Source organism: Bipolaris zeicola (genome assembly GCF_000523435.1).
Source record: "Bipolaris zeicola 26-R-13 unplaced genomic scaffold scaffold_110, whole genome shotgun sequence".
NCBI lineage: Eukaryota > Fungi > Ascomycota > Dothideomycetes > Pleosporales > Pleosporaceae > Bipolaris > Bipolaris zeicola.
The window spans coordinates 1-19325 of NW_006912159.1; the positions used below are offsets into that span (position 1 = coordinate 1).

General features: G+C 49.9%; 7 protein-coding genes across 7 annotated transcripts; 3 read left to right on the forward strand and 4 right to left on the reverse strand.

Annotated features, from left to right (window-relative positions):
• Positions 1-1692: 1692 nt before the first annotated feature.
• COCCADRAFT_38058 (uncharacterized protein) lies at positions 1693-2671 on the forward strand (the record flags this gene model as incomplete). The annotated part of the gene is made up of 4 exons (XM_007715581.1): positions 1693-1767; positions 1874-2130; positions 2329-2416; positions 2471-2671. 4 exons carry the CDS (start codon positions 1693-1695, stop codon positions 2669-2671), a joined length of 621 nt encoding a protein of 206 aa, XP_007713771.1.
• A 748-nt stretch (positions 2672-3419) lies between these two features.
• COCCADRAFT_100046 (uncharacterized protein) lies at positions 3420-4038 on the reverse strand (the record flags this gene model as incomplete). The annotated part of the gene is made up of 3 exons (XM_007715582.1): positions 3420-3673; positions 3768-3952; positions 4004-4038. 3 exons carry the CDS (start codon positions 4036-4038, stop codon positions 3420-3422), a joined length of 474 nt encoding a protein of 157 aa, XP_007713772.1.
• A 504-nt stretch (positions 4039-4542) lies between these two features.
• Positions 4543-5607, forward strand: COCCADRAFT_100047 (uncharacterized protein; the record flags this gene model as incomplete). The annotated part of the gene is made up of 2 exons (XM_007715583.1): positions 4543-5457; positions 5509-5607. The coding sequence occupies 2 exons, from the start codon at positions 4543-4545 to the stop codon at positions 5605-5607; spliced, it is 1014 nt and encodes a 337-aa protein (XP_007713773.1).
• Positions 5608-5750: 143 nt separating this feature from the next.
• On the reverse strand, positions 5751-6485 carry COCCADRAFT_100107 (uncharacterized protein; the record flags this gene model as incomplete). Its single annotated transcript, XM_007715584.1, has 2 exons — positions 5751-6143; positions 6198-6485. The coding sequence occupies 2 exons, from the start codon at positions 6483-6485 to the stop codon at positions 5751-5753; spliced, it is 681 nt and encodes a 226-aa protein (XP_007713774.1).
• A 1185-nt stretch (positions 6486-7670) lies between these two features.
• On the forward strand, positions 7671-11811 carry COCCADRAFT_100102 (uncharacterized protein; the record flags this gene model as incomplete). The annotated part of the gene is made up of 7 exons (XM_007715585.1): positions 7671-8761; positions 8870-9359; positions 9479-10031; positions 10240-10936; positions 10984-11305; positions 11351-11465; positions 11522-11811. The coding sequence occupies 7 exons, from the start codon at positions 7671-7673 to the stop codon at positions 11809-11811; spliced, it is 3558 nt and encodes a 1185-aa protein (XP_007713775.1).
• Positions 11812-12806: 995 nt separating this feature from the next.
• Positions 12807-14334, reverse strand: COCCADRAFT_38063 (uncharacterized protein; the record flags this gene model as incomplete). The annotated part of the gene is made up of 2 exons (XM_007715586.1): positions 12807-13552; positions 13605-14334. The coding sequence occupies 2 exons, from the start codon at positions 14332-14334 to the stop codon at positions 12807-12809; spliced, it is 1476 nt and encodes a 491-aa protein (XP_007713776.1).
• Positions 14335-15671: 1337 nt separating this feature from the next.
• Positions 15672-17586, reverse strand: COCCADRAFT_100101 (uncharacterized protein; the record flags this gene model as incomplete). The annotated part of the gene is made up of 4 exons (XM_007715587.1): positions 15672-16645; positions 16694-17066; positions 17117-17229; positions 17304-17586. 4 exons carry the CDS (start codon positions 17584-17586, stop codon positions 15672-15674), a joined length of 1743 nt encoding a protein of 580 aa, XP_007713777.1.
• Positions 17587-19325: the final 1739 nt, after the last annotated feature.

The window sequence follows — 19325 nt, forward strand, 5'->3', positions numbered from 1 at the left end:
TAATAGATCAAAAACGAATCAACTCAATCAAAACCTCAATCAAAAATCAAAATATCAGCGTCCAAATCAATCAAATCAAAAGCGTGGAGCTAATCCTTCAATCAAGATCAGTCTGGCTCTTCAGATTGATTGATTTGATTGTTAGCAAGTCTGCTTGACAGCCTTTCTCACCATTCATAATGTACGCCTGGCTATCAGTTGCAATTATGACATAGTTTCCATGCTCGCACCTCGTTGTTGACCTCCGTCAGCTGAAAAGCCTTATCTCACTGCTTTGGTAAGTGAGTGAAGAATAAATATCCTTCACTGGATATCTAGACCGTTATGAACAAGCTTGTTACTACAGGCATTCGGGAGCTCCTCTAGTCCTCTTCTTCCATAATATCTTGCAGCCTTGTAAACCCTTGCATCAAATTTCTAACAGAATTAACATTCTGATGATCAAGATGTCTCTTGACGTCAAAAAAACTGGAATGATGCGTGTAAAGTAAGATATTGATGTCACATATCGACACAATAAACATGGAATGCTCAAGTCATCTAGCGCTGCTGCCAGGTCATAAATCATTGTGGTCAATGTCGGACCTGAAAAGACAAGATATATTCTGCATAAGAAACTCTCAACTCACCACTCCAGACTGTTCTAACGCATGATATCTCAAGGTCCTATCAGAAAAAGTTTTACCATTTAAGATATCCGCACCGATATCTTCGAAGTCTTCGTGGACTGGCTGTATGAGAATAAGCTACTTCCATCTGTCCAAACTGTTGATGGCTGGCTTATATTCTATCTGTACATGCTCGCAGACTGGCTCTCGGTGATTCGCTTGAAAATCGCATTGATGACTGCAATCTTTCACGGGCTTTCTTCGTGTTACGTGAGCAACACCACGGTCTGTACGCTTTTTGAGGCTCTACCGAACAATAATCCTTTGCTTCAGCTAGTTGTAGATGCATTCTGCATCAACGATGGTATCGAACACTTGGGTACAGAGAGTCTTGCCAGCATTGATAGCTTGCCAAAGGAATATCTGACCCGAATAATGCGCAAGTTTCACCAGCTAAGCCCACTGCCCAAGAAGGAGAGAAAACCCCATCGTGAACACTACAGTATGACAGCATGCTTGCCGGGTTTGATTGGTGGAGGTGAAGCATGAAGGCCTTTCCCCCGACCAGAGAACAAATCGAGAAGGAGAAAGCTTGGTGAGCGGAGTTGGACTTAAAAGTGCGACTTCACGAAAAGATGGAGCTTATGGAATCAGATCAGAGGGAGATATTTTGCATGGATCAGGAATGGCTCTAGGTTCTTTTGGTGTTATAGGAGGAATGAAAGCGAAGTTGCTTTCCTACCAAGACCCAGTTAGCGTGTGATGACATAAGTGAGGCTCCGCTGTCTTGGTTAGCGCCGCGCTCCAAGCTTCAGCAGCGCTATTCGTCATTTCCTATAAGCAACACTACTTCCACCACAGGTACCGTTCCTTTACCATAACTCTTTACGGCCCAGGCAACGCTCTTGCATTAGCTTGCTGAGCTAAGAAATTCATCGCACAAGCACAAACACTGCGCGTTCGCAACCCAATCGAGTGCTACATCTCGAGCAATTCACAGCGGTCTTGTAAGTCAATAGTTCACGGAACTGGGCGCATGTATTGACACGACTCATAGTCAGCTTATACACCCTCCGCCGCAATCATGTCAGACGTCGAAGCCGAGCAGAAGCGCGAGGAGGATGAGCGTCTTGATACCGCAGAAGACCCAAATGAGGAGGTACGATCCGAGTCCTCTCCTGCACGTGGAAGGCATTTGTCCAAGTTTGGCATGCGCGTGTCTGGATATACACATCGCAAGCAAAAGTACTGACGACAATATACAGGAAGAAATCTCTGCCATGAGGCGCCGCGTTCAGGAGATGGAGGAAGAGGCACAGAAGCTGCGCCAAATGCAGCAAGCCATCGACAATGAACGGCACGAGATGCGCGAAAGCAAAGAGGACGTTGATGCGCGGAGCGTCTTTGTCGGCAACGTAGACTATGGAGCCAGTCCCGAAGAGATTCAGGCGCATTTTCAGAGCATTGGTAGCATCAACCGTGTCACTATTTTGCTCGACAAGTTCACAGGACATCCTAAAGGGTCAGTACTAAGAGGGGGTTTTCTTTGAAGATGTGCGCGTCCTTGAACTTTTGAGTCGATTGCGCACAACGAGTGGCGCAAAGCCGGAATCGCCCGTCGCGTTGACTTAGTTTCTGTCTCTAGACATTTACAAGATCGTTCTTTCGCTACCTGGCAAGAGTTTGGCAGAAAGATCGGAACGCTAATGAGCGTATGCAGGTATGCTTATGTGGAGTTCACAGAACCCCATTTGGTCAATGAGGCCTTGGTCCTTGACAACAGTCAGTTCCGGAATCGCAACTTGAAGGTACGATTGCAGCAATACGTCGCATAATTTTTTCAGGTGCTAACTCTTCCGTAGGTTGTACCCAAGCGAACGAACCTCCCAGGTATGACACGAGGCGGACGTGGTGGCCGAGGTGGCGGCCGTGGTGGCTACGGCGGACGTGGCTCGCCATACGGACGCGGCGGATTTAATAGTTACGGCGCTCCTCCTCGAGGAGGTGGTTATCGAGGTGGATACCGCGGAGGAAGAGGAGGTTCCGCCTACCGTCCTTACTAGAGTCGGGCAATAGCACACACGGATTTGTGTTGGGTTCTCAACCGTTTTATTGAAGGGAAGGTTCATAAAGGGGCACATGAAATTGGAACGGAGTCGCGGTGAAGCTTTGCAACAACAAAGGGCTTTGTACTATACCTCAAAAGGTCCACTGGGGAGGACATGCTGCTTGGAATATGGCATCAGATTTGTCCTCATTTCCACCACCCGGACATAATTTTCTTTCAAAGGAGCACGCAGTTTTAATACATCTTTCGGTACCATCTGTTTGAGACATTGCAGGATCTTGAGACGAGTGGCCAATTTGCAAGTCAATAGTGAATGCTATTCTGAGAGCAGGACGCTGTCAATGCAGGGAGAGATCAGGTATTGTAGCCCAAAAGAGCCTTTTCTCCGCTTGCGCATCCTCTCGCCTTTGGGCATGATGCCCTAGACGCCAGAACTTGTCATGGTAGCGTCAGGGATGCTCCACAATGATCGCGCCAAAGCAAAGCAGCCAAACAAAAAAATCCAAGAGCAGTTCTCCTCATTCTCCGATCTCTCCAGTCGCTGAGTACAACCCTGTGTTCGAAGGCGTGGCTTGTCAGACCTCCGTATTCTTCGGTCGCTATGACGACGGTAAAGTGTCTGCCGTGGCCCTCGCAGCAGAAGAGGCACGCGTTACAAAAGCTGCTCCTTCTTCAGCCCTCCTCAGTCATACAGCACCCTTTCACTCCTCTTTCCGCCGATGTGGTGCGTCATAACCGAGCTACTAGGGGGCTGGATTCTCCTTGACGATCTGCCTGACTTTGCGCTCGTATGCCGCCTTGTCCTTCTTGAACAGATTAAATGCGTCGGCTTGCGCCGGCGACTCTGGGTTGGGTTCGTCGAGCAGCGACTGAATACCCAGCAGGATCTCTTTGATATTTATCGCGGGCTTCCAGCCTTCTTCTTCGTTGAGGATGGAGAGGCAGACGGTGCCAGAGGGGTAAACGTTGGGGTGGAATAGTGGCGGCACGAATTTACCTGTGGGATGACACGTTAGCCGTGAGCTTTCAGCATATCGGGGCACCTGCGATTCTGCGGCTGAGTGCCTCGGGCATAAGAGGGGGAAACGTACACTTTGGCGGCTTTGTTGGGTATTCATCTGGGAAGGTGACTTCTAGCTTGAACAAGCCGCCTTCCCAGATGGTCTTTTCCTTGCCTGGTACACCGCAATCCCACTTTTTGAGGTCCATCATACCGTTGGCGCCACGCATTGGCTTTGCGAAAAAGCCAAAGGGATGATCCCGTCGCCATGACTTTCTGGTGCGCTGTTAGTAAGTAAACAAGAGGCGGGTACGGATAGTTGCTTACCTCTCTTCTGAGAGCCGATTGATGCAGAGAGACATCGCAGGTGCAAGTGTGAGGCTGGAGTTTGCGCTTGAGCTGTCCTCTATCGGGATCTATTTCGGGCGTTGACAAAGAAGTTGGTGTGTTTTCAACGTGAGTGGTGAGCCGCCGATTGAAGGGTGTGCGGGCGTCGCAGTTATGTACAGGTGACAGCAGTGGTGAAGGTGAGCGAAAGCGGAACGAGACAAGGTGAAGTCGAGTTGCGGGCGCACGTGACGTGACAACAATTATCTCCCCCGGGGCGCGTCACAGCGTTGGGATTGTCGTCTCAGTGCTAGTCTAGATCCCGTTGGCAGCATTGGGAAGGTGCGATGGCCGATCTTGCCCCGCGCTAAACAGTGACCCCCGCTTATGTGAGTGAGGGTACATACCGCTGGGCCAACCGAGGCTGACGTTGCACATGCGTTTGGCTCAGGGCTCATGCGTATTCTTTACCCTTGCCTCTCCACCTTGTATTCCCTATCGTTCTTCACCTGACCGCCTGGAGCTGAGCGTGGGCAAGCATGGCGGACACAACTGTGAAGAAAGCAGAAGAGCCACAGCCGGCTAAAGCAACACCTGCCACCACGACCGCCCCTCCTCCACCCGAGGTTGCATCGGATCCCGAAGAAGACGACCTCTCTGACCTTGACGATGTACTGGATGAATTCGCAAACACCAAGCTCGATGCCAAAGCACCGACTGCCTCATCAATAGAAGCTGCGTACCCTAAATCTGACAAAGCGCCCTCATCCTCCGGACCTGGCAGGCCACCCGAAGATGTGGCGCCAGCGGACCTGTTGCTCGATGACCAAGAAGAGTTCCAGAAACAGTTGCAAAAAGAAATGGAGCAGCTCCTAGGACAGGGTGACTTCCAGAAGCAATTTGAAGAGATCATGAAGGAGATGAGTGAGGAGATGGGCGGCGCAAACCCTCTGGATGCTGGTGCGCATGTGCATAGCGAAGGACAAAAGGCTACGGGAGCACCTACTTCATCTGAAAAGGAGACTGCAGCGAAGGCTGAGAAGAGCTTCCAGGAGACCATCAAAAAGACCATGGAGCGCATGCAATCTTCGTCCGATACTGCCGCATCTGCCGCTGCATCCTCCTCACAAGATGATATTCTCGCGCAAATGCTTGCGTCCATGGAGTCCGGCGGCTTTGGAGGAGAGGGAGGCGACGAGGACTTCAGCAAAGTGCTCATGGGTATGATGGAGCAGCTTACGAACAAGGACATCTTGTACGAGCCAATGAAGGAGCTTGACGATAAGTTCCCAAAGTGGATGGAAGAAAACAAGACCAGAGTGGAGAAAGATGACTTGAAGAGATACGAGGAGCAGCAGACGTTAGTTCGAGAGATTGTGGGCAGGTTCGAGAGAAAGGGCTACAGTGATGACAACGCGCAAGATAGGGAATATATCGTTGAGAGGATGCAAAAGGTATGCTATCCCTTCCAGAATGCTTCTTTAATATATACTAATAGTCTATAGATGCAAGCCGCTGGCTCGCCGCCGCCGGATCTAGTCGGCGACATGAATGCTGCTCAAGAAGCACTGCAGGATATGGACCAGGGTTGCCCAACACAGTAGCTTCTCCTTGTGTGGTCGCCTGTACGCTTCATTCTTCCCAGATACCCTTCCAGTATATAAATGATGCTTTCCCCGCCCATTACACCCCTGACGACGTATGACGAACCGTTTTGTGAATTATAGGTTGTGTAATCAGGAGAAGCTCAAAAATCCATCATATCCGTATCCATCGTATCCTCGTTTCCAAATCCATTATGCACCGTCTGCGATAGCTGCTGTGGCTGGCCGTCCTCGGCCATTGCACACTCCATGAATATCGAGTCGTAGTCTTCATCGTCGCTACCATAGTGATGTGGTTGCACATCCGATTCTTGCTCTATGGACGCAATCAACTGTTGGAGCTCGTACTCCTCTTGGGCGGCGATATAATCGGCCTCGGTCATATCAGGATCAAATTGCTGCGCGTTGTTGAACATGGTGGATAATTGCACGTCCTCGGAAGGGTCCTCGATGATGTCGTCATTCACAGGCGGTGCCTGACGCGCTTTCTCTGCTTCCCAGCGTTTGCGTTCTGTTACAAAATCGAGTTGTTGAATCTACGTCATCGATTAGTTTTTGGTTTCCCAGGAAGATCGTGTTAAAGCACATACCTGTTCGCCTCGTGACTCCCATTTCTTGTCATCGCGATTATTCTGCACCCGCTTGAAGAACATATCTCTTCGTCTCTTCGTAGCTGCATCGCGCGTTTGCATAACTGGGTTGAACTTGAATGTGCGCTGTGGAGTTGGTGATTGTTCCTTGATAGGCGAAGACATTGTGAAGTCGAAGATTTGAGGTTGCACGTTTCCGGAGCGCTCAGATAATGGTGACGAGCGCGGTGGCGTGTATGGAGAGCAATGCGCCATTTGATGGGAAAAGAAAGACGTTGTGAGAATCATCTTTTGGAGCGGCTTGTTGTACTCGTTGTATTCAGTTGGGTATGCAAATGGTAAAGTACGAACTGTAGAAGGTGACAATGTGGTTGTATGAGGGGTTCAGTGTGGATGTAGATGGGAGGCAAAGAAGGTGGAGCAGACGCGAAAGTACGCGCGACAGAGCCACGGTGGTCTGTGCACGCTATCGATAAGAAACACGCCTAATACTCTGCGGCGCGTCCAGGCTGCACAAGGATGCCACTAATTCCCATCAACGCGATTCAGATGAAAGAAGTCTGGACTACATCTTGCTACAACCCCAGGTCTAGCCCCTGGCATTTGCATCCACCACATCAATTTGTTGAGATCGGCATAAATATCTGCCATCTACTGCCATGGCTTCTGGGGGCATAAGAAATTGTTATGAAGCAGCATATGTACATGATGAATAGGCATCAAAAGTCATCGACAGGAACTAGTTTGATGATTGATAGAAGGGTGAGGCCCGAGTAGTTTTCACACTACATTTTTTGGAGGGTACGTGGCAGTCAGCATGCTAGTCTAGGTGCAAAAGGACAATACATCTGTCACAAATTCTGTTACTGGGTCTCGCGTACCACACGCGCACACCCTGGATGCCGAAACATCTGCCGCATACGCAACTTACACACACATACATGCAGAGATGTTAGGAATATTTGCCATTGATTTTACTGACGTATGTATTGCTTATGGGCAGCATCTCGAACAATTGAACATGGTCCCCATTCGTCATGACGTCAGATCAGTCCTTCCAGGATCTACGGCACACCATTGCTTTACACGAGCCTATCACACAGCTTGCCACTGAAGAGCATCGGCATATGGAGATGCATGATAGGAATTGTACATTGCTATGCTTACGCTATTTTCACCGATGTTGGACCCACCTGAAGTCCGCTAGTCCGCCACACTTCCCTCGACCAGACAGAATACGGCAATGCGCTAGTGCTTTGCAGTCTGCAGGCCCGCCATGCCGCTGGTCGAGATGGTTCGTTTGGCGTGGCGACATGCAAACTTGCAACTTCACGCCCCCACGATACCCAGCCAATCGCTAAACCAGGCCGCCTCTGCATCTACTCCAAACTTCAAAGGACGCAACATGGTCTTAGCGAAGCTTGTATTAGATGTTACCTGCCCCCTGTGCCGCATTGAAGCGCATCCATTATCATGAGCCAATCCCCAGCCAGTCGCGGGGCGACGAAGAAGAGCCGCTACGAGATGAAAAGAGAACGGGATGTGCGGCTTCACTATGGGGCCGCCTTCTGCAATATACCACGCGTTGACAACCTGGCCACTCATGTCCCCCACCCATCTCACGACTCGACTCTAACGGCTTTGTGTCAGCTGACCGCTATCCGCATGGGAGGCCAGAGGGCCATGATCTCGCTTCTGGAAGAGGAACGACAACATATCCTAGCGGAAGCTACTTGTGATTCCCCCCTCCATCCAGATACACCAAAGGACGAGCAGGATGCGCTGTGGGTTGGAAGTGTTAGTATTCCTCGTAATCTGGCATTATGCGAGAATGTGTTGGATCTTAGTCGTGAGGATAATGTCTTAGTTGTCAATGATCTTACGGCACATCAGAAAACTGACCTTCAGGGTGCTGTTTACAGCAACTCCGATGCACGTTTTTATGCTGGTATTGCACTCATTTCCCCAAACGACACAATAGTCGGGACGTTATGTATCTTCGACAACCAACCTCGGGACGGCCTGACAAGTGAGCAACTTGGTCTTTTCAAGGATATAGCATCAACAATTATCGGGTACTTGAACACATACACAATCAGGGATCAGTACAGCCGAGGAGAAAAATTTACGCGCGGCCTGATCTCCTTCGCCGAAGGTGCGACAGCTCTATTGCCTTTTGAGCACAACGAACAACAAAACCCATCATCAATACCTCAGGAATTTCCGGACCTAGCTTCGGAAACAAAAGAAAATCCTCTCTCTACACATGGCAGGGGAAGAACAGAGGCGGACGATCCATCACCAGACAATTCGCCTTCCCCGACCCATAAGGCAACTACCGCGAGGTCTGCAAGGCATCAAGCAATAGGGGCACTTCAAGACTCTATTCTGCCCATGGGCTCAAAATCAATGTTCTCTCGTGCGGCGAATGTCATGATGGCCTCGAGTAATTTGGATGGGGTACTTATATTAGATGCAAGCGTTGCAGCAAACGGAGGCCAACAGCGCAGCAATACCACTTCTCGAACCAGGAGCAGCTTCGATTCTCTATCTGAATCTTATCAGTCGGCATCTTCTAGCGAGGGACCAAGTTCAAACAGCACAGAGAGCAACGCGTACAATGCATCTTCTTCAAACTCCAAAACATGTAAGGGTGATGTTCCATGACTTAGATGTAGAGTAGTAACTGACCATACCCGAAAACTTATAGGTCAGTTGCTTGGAGTTGCCACTTCTAATGACAAGAGGAAAGCAGCATATGGGTCGTTGTTGGAGTCTGATCTTGCGCGTATGCTCCACGAATATCCACATGGTAAAATCTTCACTTTCACAGCCAGCGGCATATTTGTATCCTCAGACGAGACCACCTCGAGCCCTTATTTTACGGAGCAGTTACCCAGAATGGCTTCTTCCAAACGCCAGACAAAGAACTGGTCAAAGAGATGCTCGGAAGCTATCCAGTCAATGTTTCCTGAAGCAGCTAGCGTCGCGTTTGTTCCATTCTGGGACTTTGAGAGGTCACGGTGGTTTGCAGGCTGTTTGTGTTGGAGCAACAACCCATATCGCCTACTTTCTCCCTCTGTTGATTTGATTTATTTAAAGATTTTCAGCAATTCAATCATGAGGGAGTTGTCAAGACTGGATGCTATGGCTTTGGATCAGGTAAGATGAGACAGTTCGTATATGCTATATCAAGAGCTACGAGCCCATTCAACCAACTTAACATTACTATCTATCATGCATACAGCTCTCCTGACCATACTTGACTAACAATTTTCTAGGCTAAATCAACATTTGTAGCCTCTATATCTCATGAGTTACGATCTCCTCTGCATGGAATATTAGGCACACTGGAATTCTTCAAGGACACGCCCCTGGATTCCTTTCAGGCCAGTATGCTTAATTCTTTGCATGGCTGCGGAACAACCCTTCTTGACACCATCAACCAAGTCATGGACTATGGCAAGATCAGTGAATCGAGAAACAGCATCTCTTCGAAACGAATAAAGAATGAAAATACCATAAGGCTGTCATGCAAACCAGTAAGGGGTAGAAGGAGGAAAGATCCCGCTTTCGATATTAGTACTGCGACAGAAGAAGCTGTAGAGGCTGTCTTCATAGGGTCGTCATACATCCCCGTCACCGCTAAATACATCGAGCAACTTCCATCAAGAACAGGGTATGAGTCGGCTCCTCTTCCAAAACGCAAGGTACGATTTGTCATACTTGATGTGGCATATGAAGATGATTGGATGTTCTCTTTTCCAATCGGATCATGGAGAAGGATAGTTATGAACTTGTTCGGAAATGCTGTCAAGTACACAGAGTCAGGCTGTAAGTCAAATATTTCTCAGTCCATCGATACTGTGGTAATCAATTGGATTGGTTTCAAAGATGTACTGTGGCAACAGCATGAGCCGAAAATGTTCTCAGAGATTCGTACTGGTCAAGTTCCATATCAGCCCCATCCCGAAACGAACATTTGCTGTTTGGTTTTTTCCCTACTAAAAGATGTATTGCTAACGTGGGGTTTTGTAATTAGATGTGCACGTTTCTTTGCGTTCTAGCAAATCAGCAGAAAACAACAATGCACCTACAACGATTATACTTACAATAACCGACACGGGCTTGGGAATGACTCCATGTTTTCTTGCCAACCGAATATTTGAACCCTTTTCCCAAGAGAACTCACATTCGCCTGGTACCGGACTGGGCTTGAGTATAGTCCGACAAATTATCGACACGAGCGGCGGGAAGATTGAAGTCAGCAGCCAGCCGTCCATTGGCAGCAAAGTCACCGTTAAACTCGCACTTACTCAGCCGGAGTCCTCGGATATGTTGATGGCCGAGCATAGACGGTTTCAATCGACCCTAGCAAGATTGCAGGGTCACAGAATCTGCATACTTTCCAGGAAAACTAAAAAGTCTCCAGATGATGCCGATTACTCACAAGCTGAAGAAGGACTTGTACGCTTCACCAATGCGCTCGCTGACACCCTCGAAAAGCACCTGAAGATGGACGTTGTAATGTCTACCGATTCTGAATACAATGGTGCAGACATTGTCATTTGCCCAGAAGTTTCCTTCGATTATCTCAACATTATTCGTCGTCGTAGAACTCGCGATCAGCAAGCTCCTGTCATCATCTTTATCGGGATGGATGCACTTGAAGCAGCTACTCTTCGTTCAGACGTTCGTGTGACTTCCAGGCAGTCTGTAGTTGAGATCATAACTCAGCCGTGAGTATTATTCTTTTGGTGAGATCAGCTTTGACTAACTTGATCAGATGCGGGCCGCACAAATTGGCTTTTGTTCTTAATCGATGCTTGGATCGATACGACCAACCTGGCGATAATGTACAGCCTTCGAGGGCGGTCAGCCCCCTTCCCCAAACTGCAACCTATGGAGCTAAAGAGCTGGGCATTTCCATTCCGCCACCCAGCCCTGCTCAACTGAATGATAAACCATTGCAGGCCAGACCCGCAGAGAATGCTGCTAAGTTCCCAGCTACGACGCCTACACCACAGCCTGTACATGTCCCACATCAGGAAGAAGACTTGGCTGCATCCCATATACTCATCGTCGATGACAACATGTTGAACCGAAGAGTAAGTGTAACTCTCTGCACATAAGTGTAGTTCTGACGATATCAGTTACTTGTGGCATTCATGAACAAGAATGGTTTACAACACCAAGAAGCGTCAGACGGTCTTGAGGCATTGCGCAAGTATCAAGCGGACCCACACAAGTTCGAGGTGATACTCATGGGTAAGTAGCCTACCTGGCTTCAAGATCTATCTGCAGTGATGCTTATGATATGGCAGACATGTCGATGCCGGTCATGGACGGTATGGCGGCCACTCGGGCGATTCGCGAACACGAGCAAACCCACAATTTACCGCGCAGCTTCATTATCGCATTGACTGGCCTCGCATCCTCAAGCGCCAGGCTGGAAGCATGGAGCTCGGGCATCGACCACTACATCACCAAGCCTGTGAACTACAAGGAGCTTAGAGAACTTTTGAACAACGAGAAATTGCGAAAGGATGGACGCCGGATATCTTCGGAAGTTCCTGAGAAAACAAGTGAAGAGGCTACGGAGAATATAGCTTGATTGCAAGCGACCGCGTCCTATACTGATTCGGAACAACAGCATTCAAGCCTTCGGTTCTTCAAGGATGGCTATTGTTGACATCCATATGCGCAGCGCTTTCGAAGGCACACATGTCCCATCGCAGTCACCTGTCGCACAACTCGCACAACTCGGGGATAGCGTACCCCATTCCATTCAATCGCCAGAGAGCAAAGCCCCAAAAGATTCATCTCCTTACACCTTGTCTTGAATCTCGCTGGACCGAAGATGCATAGCAAAGTATAAGCAACAGTTTCGTAAATAGAAGAATACGGTGCATCTGGCACGAATATATCAATCATCATATATACATATATCAACCTGCTTCTTGTAGCGTTCCAGGCACCTCCTTTCACGTATCCCATTTGTACCGTCCGTATCTTCTTACCAACGTCTAGTCTTTTGCACGATAGGGGGTCGGCGAATCTACTTATCGCTCCTTATCTTCTCTCGTCGATCACCTCGGCGTTGGGATTTTAGCTTTGTACTAATCGCACACTAGCACTGGGCGATGTTGACCCCGCATGACCCAGGTGAGCAGTTTTCCATCATGGCTGACCAACGTATCGAGAATATAAAGATTTGGTTTCGAGTTTCTTTCATCAAAGCACTGATCGGGCTTGTGGTTTAGTGGTATAATACTCCCTTAGCATGGGAGTGGTCCGGGGTTCGATTCCCCGCGAGTCCATCTCTTTTTGCCAACGCTTCGGCTTTCCTCATCTTTTTTTTTGCCTCGTTAACCGTCATGAACTTTTTTTTTCGGGTAGCTTCAGGCTGTGTATGCACGTGTTTTTATGTACGCAGTAATCTGATGCCAAAAGAAAGATGTAAAAGTTATTAGTCCAGTTGGAGTGAACAGACATTTTGGTCGCTTGGTTTCGTTTTAATAGGTGTTAGGAAGGGACAGAATATATCAATTGCTATATATTGATGTTTATCAGGAAAAAAGAAAATGTTTTCATGTACAGAGTCTACATCTACTGCACAGCAACCTTGTTCCATTTCAGACCGTCAGTCAAACTGCCCATTCTCGCATCCCAGTTATCCACATAGTAGTTATCCCTTGGTTTCCAGGGCCCCGTATTCGCACACTGGGGCATCTTTCTCGCGTTGGCCTGGATATACGTGCTGTTAAGCGGCGAGGCGGACATGGACTTCTCCTTCTCTGCGTCGGTGATGACGGGCACAACGCTGGTGTATCCGTTATCGCGCTGGTGCCTAATGAGGCGAACGTAGAGGCGCGATGCGGCGTCTGAGCCGAGGGTCCAGGAGGCGTTCCAGTAGCCGATGATGTTGCCGAAGTTGGGGAGGGAGGTGAATAGGCTTGCGCGCCACATGTATTGGGCGCCGAGATCGACGTGTTCGCCGTCGACGGTTGTTTGCATGCCGCCGAGGAAGTTGAGGTTGAGACCTGTGGCGGTGATGATGATGTCTGCGTCGAGGCTTGCGCCGTTGTTGAGCTCGATGCCGGTGGCGGTGACGGTCTTGATGGTGTCGGTTACGATGTGGGCTTTGCCGGAGCGGAAGGCTTTGAAATAGTCGCCGTCAGGGCAGAGACACATGCGCTGTTGCCAGGGCCCGTAGCTAGGCTTGAAGTGTGGGTCGATGGGGAAGTCGGGTGGGAGCTGGCGGGCTGCTTGTTTGATGATGAAATTTCCAGCGGTGGATGGGAACCACATGCAGAATTTGTAGAGGAGGATGGGGACGAGCGTGAACATGAAGCCTGGGTGGGTTAGCACTTGGGCATGCGGCGGAGGGGGAAATTGGTGACGTACGCTTGTAGCGGAGAGTAAACCACTCGGGAGCATACTTCTCAATCCACGATTTCCTCTTTTGACCTATGCTCATAATGTAGCTAGGGCTTCGTTGCAGCTGTGTAACGCTTGCAGCCCCACCGTCAACTAATGCAGGCAAAAGGGTAATAGTTGTTGCACCGGATCCAATAATAACAACCTTCTTGTCCTTGTAGTTGAGATTCTCTGGCCAGAACTGTGGGTGTATTCTCTGTCCCTGGAAATTGTCGATGCCTGGTATGTCTGCCTTTAGAGGTTCGTCGTAGTTATAGTATCCAGTACCCATGATTAACCATGAGGTCCAGTAAGTGACTCTCCGGGGCTCTCGTCCGACGTCATTGCCAACTTCCACCTCGACTCTCCAGCGCTGCTCGTCAGTCCTCCAGTCGGCCGCCAAGACTTTGTGCTTATACCGGATCTTCTTATCAATGTCGAACTTTTGCACCGTCTCCTTCAGATAGCCCATGATGGTCTCTCCTCTTGCAATGGGCTCCTCTTTGCGCCAGGGATTGAATTGGAAGCCTAGCGTGTGCAGGTCCGAGTCGGAGCGCACACCGGGATACCTGAACTGCGACCATGTTCCACCGAGTTCATGGCGTGCCTCGAGGATAGTAAACTTGACGTCTGGCAACGACTCTTGTATGCGGTAGGCGGCGTTGATACCGCTGATTCCGCCTCCAATAATCAACACATCAAAGTACGAGTCGATCATGGCGGGTAGCAAATGTGATGTGGTGGTGTGACGTGCGACACGGACGGGTGAGCAAGTACGGGGAAAGGCGGATTACAAGGCCAGATATATGTAGTGTCGTCGGGCGGTGAGACCAGCCGGCATTAACATGTGTACAAAGGGGACCCTGTCTCCACAGCTTGGTAGATAGGCTTTGTCCATGGCTCCAGACTAAAACTGAGCAGATGTGGCGACCGAGCTCAAAATTGCTGTAATGCCGTCACCCCTGTACTGTGGCTGTGACGTTGGCTGGCATAATTACACAGTAACAATCTAACTGATTCGGGCAGGCATACATATCGGCTTCGGATGTTCGGACTGGAGCTTCGCTAATGTCTCCATTGTGCAAAAGCAACCTCACTCCTCGGCGCCCGAATAAACCTCTGCCTTCGTCGCCACCAGGATAACTAGATGCCGCAGTCTGAATGTATGATTGTGTTAGTTCTCATCTTACCAGCCCAAACAAAGGCACAAACAAGATTGAACACAGTCTCGCAAGTCTGGTTCAAGCAACCCAATTTATGAGGGGTTGTAATTATCATATCATACCGTATCGTTACAATGGCTATGGTCCTCATCCCCACATGCATATGGTGAGACGCCTGCGCCACACCCAGCGCGCCCCGCACCGCGCGCCCCACCCACGAGGCACAGCCAGCTCCAGCTCGATGTGATTGGGGCGGGCACCTTTTTTTTACGCCATGTACTCGAATACATCGCATTGGAGACACAGGCGAATGAAAGACGTCATTTCTCTCTTTTTGCGCCGAGGCAAATTGTCTAGGGACAAGTCGTGGTTCCAGTCTGCGGTTTGAATGGTGCGCGCACCTTACTGCAAACAGCCTACGCCCGCATGTTGGCGAGCTCCGGCGCGGGCTCTCGCTTCCGCTGGTACTGTGTGTGATTGGGTATTGCGTGTTGATGGGCTTTTGCTACCGCAATCTGGGCCGGATGTGTGTGCGTGGATGCGGTGATGTGCTAGTATGGCACCATGGACACGCAGTGGCGTCTTGTCAAGCTCAGGAGGATCCCCCACTAGTCGGACAAAGGCATCGCAGACTCAAGACTTCCGATGGCCGACTGCCTCGGTATGATTTTGTGATCATGCGACAGCCCTGATCTAGCCAACGACTGCCATGTACTACACTACATTCACATGTCTCTCGCAACACTTGCTTTGGCAGGTTAGCGTACATACACACACGCATATACGGGGAGATAGGATAACACTGAAGGTGGTATCATTCGATTAACGAGAATAAAGCACTCTATTATGCATCTAGTTCAAGCAAAACCCTGCCCGCTACAAACTCAAATCTCTATAGCGTCTGCTTTCCTCTTGTCTCAATCGGCAAGACCAACATACTGAAGAACGCCGCGATGAACAGCCCACCACTTGCGTAGATGGGCGCCTTGGGGCTACCGCTGCTAGCGAAAATGGCGACAATGGGAGCGCACAGTCCAGCAACTCGGTTCAAGAAACTGCTGATACCAGTGCCAGTGCCGCGGATCGGGCCAGGGAAAACCTCGGGAGTGTATGCGTACAGTACGCCATACATGATGTTCTGGAAAAAGGCTTCCAAGCAAGTAAAAGCAAGTTGAAAGTCCGAGTCACTCGAGATGGTAAACAGGAAGACAAAGACACCAGTGATGACGGTCGCAATGGCCATCGTTCCCTTGCGGCCCAGGAACTTCATCTCGACAGCATAGCATGCCAAGAACGATCCAGGAACACCGACGATGGCAGTAATGGCATAGTTGCGGTACACGGTGCTCACGTCGTTTTCTACTTCGCCTCCAGAGTTGGCCAGGTATTGCGGCAGGAAGGCGTTGAACAGCGGATAGGCCATGCCAATGGTAGTCCATTGGAACCACAAGAGCACAGTGGTCAATCCGAGTTTCTTGTCCTGGAAGAGGATCTTAAAGCGGGCAAAGGAAAAGCGGCTGATGGACCGCTTGATGATTTCAAAGCTGCTGAGTTTGACATCCTCGCCAGTCACTTCCTGGTCGCCTCCAATGTAGTTGAGGATGTCTTCGGTAAGCCAGGTGTGCGTCTTATTGCAATACGCGATTCCGTAGACGGTGGCTACAGCCTCGGCCTGGCGACCACGTGACAGCAAGAACTTGGGCGACTCGTAGAGATGGAAGAAGAAGAAACGCGAGATGAACATGACGAAGGTGATGGCTCCAAGTGTCAGGATGAGGTATCTCCACCCCATGTTGTCTGACATTTTACACTGTCCAGCAGGAGTGCCGGCAGCACAGGAAAAGTTGGGAATGAATGCCCATGCGACTAGAACGGATTAGCACTGTACACTAACCAGTAGTGTGCTCGACTTACGTAGCGAGGCAATCAGGTTACCAATAGGCCAGAAGACGGAAAGCAATGTCAATAAGTTTCCAGATGTTTGTGGGAGAAACTCCAGGAAGAGTGCTCCGTCAACAGGAAGATTGCCACCGACACCGAGTCCGATACAGGCGTAGAGCGCGCATGTGCCGATCCAGTTAGGACCACCACCTGAGGCGAGACCAAAGGCACCGGCAAGGAACAGCGTAAAGTTGAAAGCAACACGGCGGCCGATAATGTCCGACGCAGTACCCCAGAATGATGCACCGATGCAGAGACCGAGGAAGAGCGCTAGGGTGGTATATCGAACTTCACTCTCACTGACACCAAACTCAACCGAGAGTTGTGGTAGCGTGAGTGCAACACCCTTCATACTGGTAAGCCACGACAACTGCAAAATTGTTATAATGTACGTACCTGCAACCACAGGTTGTCTGCCATCCATCCGCATCCAGCCAGGATAAAAAGCTTCCATTGGTAGCGGCCCATGCCCATATCGCCCAGGGCCCGGTTGATGACCTTGGACTTGCCTACAAGAGTTTAGTAAGTGTTGATCATTCCCCAACTGCTAACAAATCTGGCAGTTTAAATTAGCTTAACGTACGGTCATATGGGGTGTCGGTGCCCGAGGCGGCGACATCTGCTTCGATTTCTGCTTTGAGGGCTGCAAGAGTCATTCCATGGTTAACAACACCACTTGATGCATCACTTTCGGGGCGCGCAGGTTTATCGTCTTTGGAGCTTTTTTCAGAGGGCGCAGGGGAGTTGCTCTGGCGGTCGTGGGGAGTGGGGCCGCTGGGGACTGATTCTTCAAGAGGCACATGGACGCCGGGGAATTCATCCACACTGTGCGTCTTGAAGGGGTTTATAAACATTGTTCGAGGCATGTTGATGTAGTGAGGGTGCTGCTTGGAGGATCAATGGTCGTGGAGGAGTAGTTGCTTGGGTTTGGCGCAATGGTATTGAGGGTTGGCAGCAATGGGGCAGTCGCAACTGGGATGATCGTGCTCTGGGTCGTCGTTACCTCACCAAAGAGGTCGAGTCGTGGAGTTGCTGGGATTCGGTGGTGGTGGTAGTGGTAGTGGTGGTGTTGGCGTGTGGATAGTGGCGTATGTTGATCCTTCACGGTGGCTTCACCCAAGCATAGGATGCTGGAGGCTTGTGAGGCTTGGAAATGCTTGTGTATTTGTATGGCAAGCTTCCACAACAGCGAGGCCGTGGGGAGTAAGGGGAAGAGTATCGAGTAAACTCCATCTCAGGCGTGGAGAAGTGGCCCTCATATACCATTGCGAAGACCCTGGTGCCTGGCCTAAGTCAGAAATCTTTTACAATAGACGCAGGAAGTGGAGAGTCTTCGGTGAATGGCGCCAAGGAGGCGGCTCTCAGCGCGCGCCATGACATCATACCTGGTGGGTCCAACACCGAGCCATCACGTTTCTCTGCCCTTGAGTGCAAAGATCAGCCAACCCTGCAGCTGTCTTTCGCTGCGCCAGTTTAGTCGGCCGTTTAGCGGGCACATCGTTCTCGGTGCCCATGAGCCCTACGTAGGTTGAACAGAAAGCGGACACACCGTCTCGTGTCCCCTGGACTGTCCGCCCGTCACCTCATGCGCAATGACAACACCTTGACACACACAGTACGCTCCATGGTTCGCCAATGCGTGTCCGCAATGCATAGAAGAAGACGCAATCAGTCGCTCTCGAGTGAGTTCAGATGGCATCGTATCATATCGTATCCAGCTTTGTTCCAGTACGTGAGATTGATCTGTGGCGGCTCCAGAAAATTTTGCCGCGTTCCGAAACGCGACTAACAGTATTCGTTACGTTTTCGTTGCTCTAGCTTCACACACGCAAAAAAGGCAAAGAAACCGTCCAACTCCACTTAGAAGTGCCGACAGGCATGTGCCATCAATCTAACCGTGTACCGTGGGTAAGCGCGGGGTGAGTGGTGCTCCTTCAACGCCTGTCTCCATAAGGTATGCCATTCCTGGGGCCGACTCCAGTTCCCCGGGCAGGCCCGAAGTTCAATCTTGAGATGAGATCGACATACAAGTGTCCGGTGCCCTCAGTAAATTTTCAGGGAAAAAAGCCCGGGGCACTGTTTCGCCGTTGGGGTCGTTGCCGCTGGTCATGACGGTAGAGGAAAGCAGACCCTTTGACCCCACAGCCATCGCACGCCTTCATTTCTGGCTTTCGACAAATCAGGAATTAGAGCCAAGCCGGAGCGAGATTGCCATGTGGATCTACGTAGCACAGTAGTCTAGGGATGTTGTATCGATCGAAAGCAAAAGCAATATCACGCGACGTCCCGCCCCGGGTGACCCCGATCCATGTATACACATAGACAGTACTTTGGCAATGTTGTATCGTAAACTGACTCTACGGAAAAACAGTCGCTCTCAAAAAATGGGTCTTTATTGGAATTCGCCATATAGTTCATTGATGTTGCAAAGTAAATTAAAGGCAAATCAATGGACCAATTGAAAGTGAGACCTGCTGCCAGAAACACTTGGCAGGTATCCGCTTCACACGATAACTAGATGTACCACGATAATCAAATGTAACTGAGGATATAAGACCGCCCAAGCCCTTATAAATATGCAAATTAACGCACAAGTGCTCGTATG